This window comes from Lagopus leucura, unplaced genomic scaffold (genome assembly GCF_019238085.1).
Source record: "Lagopus leucura isolate 7727_CA_CO unplaced genomic scaffold, USGS_WTPT01 29053-0_obj-0_obj, whole genome shotgun sequence".
Lineage (NCBI taxonomy): Eukaryota > Metazoa > Chordata > Aves > Galliformes > Phasianidae > Lagopus > Lagopus leucura.
In genome coordinates this window covers 1-1,612 of record NW_024964654.1, presented here as the reverse complement: position 1 = coordinate 1,612, position 1,612 = coordinate 1, and the positions used below count along the sequence as shown (strand labels likewise).

Genomic DNA, 1,612 nt, shown 5'->3' with positions numbered 1-1,612 from the left:
CCCCCCCCCCCCCCCCCCCCCCCCCCCCCCACCCTTTCCCTACACTACGGTCTTCCGCTCTTGCTCCCCTACAACCCCACCGCCCCCCCCCGGCCCCCCACTCACCCTGCTGAGCGCCAGCAGCCCCCCGTGTCCCCGCAGGCGGCCCCGCAGGCGGCGGTGCACGAGGTGCTCGGCGCCGAAGGCGATGAGGCTGAGCCCCATGGCCACGAGCAGCATGTAGAAGACGCCCGCCATGTTGTCGATGTCCAGCTTGCTGCTCACCGCCTCGCTGCGCTCCTGGTGGCAAATCCCCGACAGCCACAGCCGCTCCAGCAGCTCCAGCTCGTCTGCGGGCGGCACCGCGTCACCACAGCGCCCCACGGCTGCCTCGCCCCATGGCTGGGTCACCCCATGGCTGGGTCACCCCATGGCCGGGTCACCCCATGGCTGGGTCACCCCATTGCCCCATGGCTGGGTCACCCCATGGCTGTGTCACCCCATGGCTGGGTCACCCCATCACCCCATGGTTGGGTCACCCCATCGCTGTGTCACCCCATCACTGGGTCACCCCATTGCCCCACAGCTGTGTCACCCCATTGCTGGGTCACCCCATCGACCCACCTGGGTCACCCCATCGCCCCATGGCTGTGTCACCCCATGGCTGTGTCACCCCATTGCCCCAATGCTGTGTCACCCATCGCCCCACACCTGAGTCACCCCATCACTGGGTCATCCCATGGCTGGGTCACCCCATTGCCCCAGTGCTGTGTCACGACCCCAACACCCCCCCATGACCCCGTATCCCCCCATGACCCCAAAGGTCCTCCTATGACCCCCTATGCCCCCCATGACCCCATTTCCCCCCAGGACCCCATCACCCCCCCACGCTCCCCCCGCCCCCCTCACCGTCCCCCAGCAGCTGCAGCAGCGCCAGGTCCATGGCCCGTTTCCATCGCGAGCCTTTCTGCAGGCCCAGGCCGTACCCGGTGCTGGCAAACACCTTCCCTGCCCCGATGGTCACCAGCTTGCAGCCCTCGTCCTTCCTCGCCATGTAGTTCAGCACCGCCGCATCGTAAATGAAGGCGTCCAACCTCCTGAGGACACGCCCACTGCTCGCAGGCCACGCCTCATCGGAGACAAACCCCGCCCACTCGCACTTAACCCCGCCCACCGCGGAGAGAACCCGACCCATAGGGGAGTGAGACATAAGCCACGCCCACCACACGCAGACCACGCCCCCCCCACTCCAAGGCCACGCCCCTGGGGCGTATGCCCCACCCACTCGCACTTAACCCCACCCACCGTGAAGTAAAGTCAATTAATGGCAGACAGCAGGCACTAAGACACGCCCACAGCTCGCAGGCCACGCCCCGCAGGCACAAGCCCCGCCCATCACGGCAAGCAGCCGACCAATCGGAGGAGAGCCGGCACTAAGCCCCGCCCACCGCTCTTAGGACACGCCCACCGCTCTTTGGACACGCCCATTCATCATATCCATATCCAGACCACACCCACCATTTAGCCACGCCCACCCTCTGCCCACGCCCCGTTAGCCACGCCCCCTCCCCCCCTGCTTTGACGGCATCTTTCATTCTCACTCCACGCCCACACACCAATTTGACCACGCCCC

At 66.9% G+C, this 1,612-nt stretch overlaps 1 protein-coding gene across 1 annotated transcript; it reads right to left on the bottom strand.

Moving 5' to 3' along the window:
• Positions 1 to 105: 105 nt before the first annotated feature.
• On the bottom strand, positions 106 to 1,174 carry LOC122191800 (glutamate receptor ionotropic, NMDA 2D-like; the record flags this gene model as incomplete). The annotated part of the gene is made up of 2 exons (XM_042892195.1): positions 889 to 1,174; positions 106 to 329 (listed from the first exon to the last, which is right to left on the bottom strand). Coding segments are annotated over exons 1-2 (510 nt in total), but the record flags the coding sequence as incomplete, so codon positions are not given.
• Between the last annotated feature and the right edge of the window lie 438 nt (positions 1,175 to 1,612).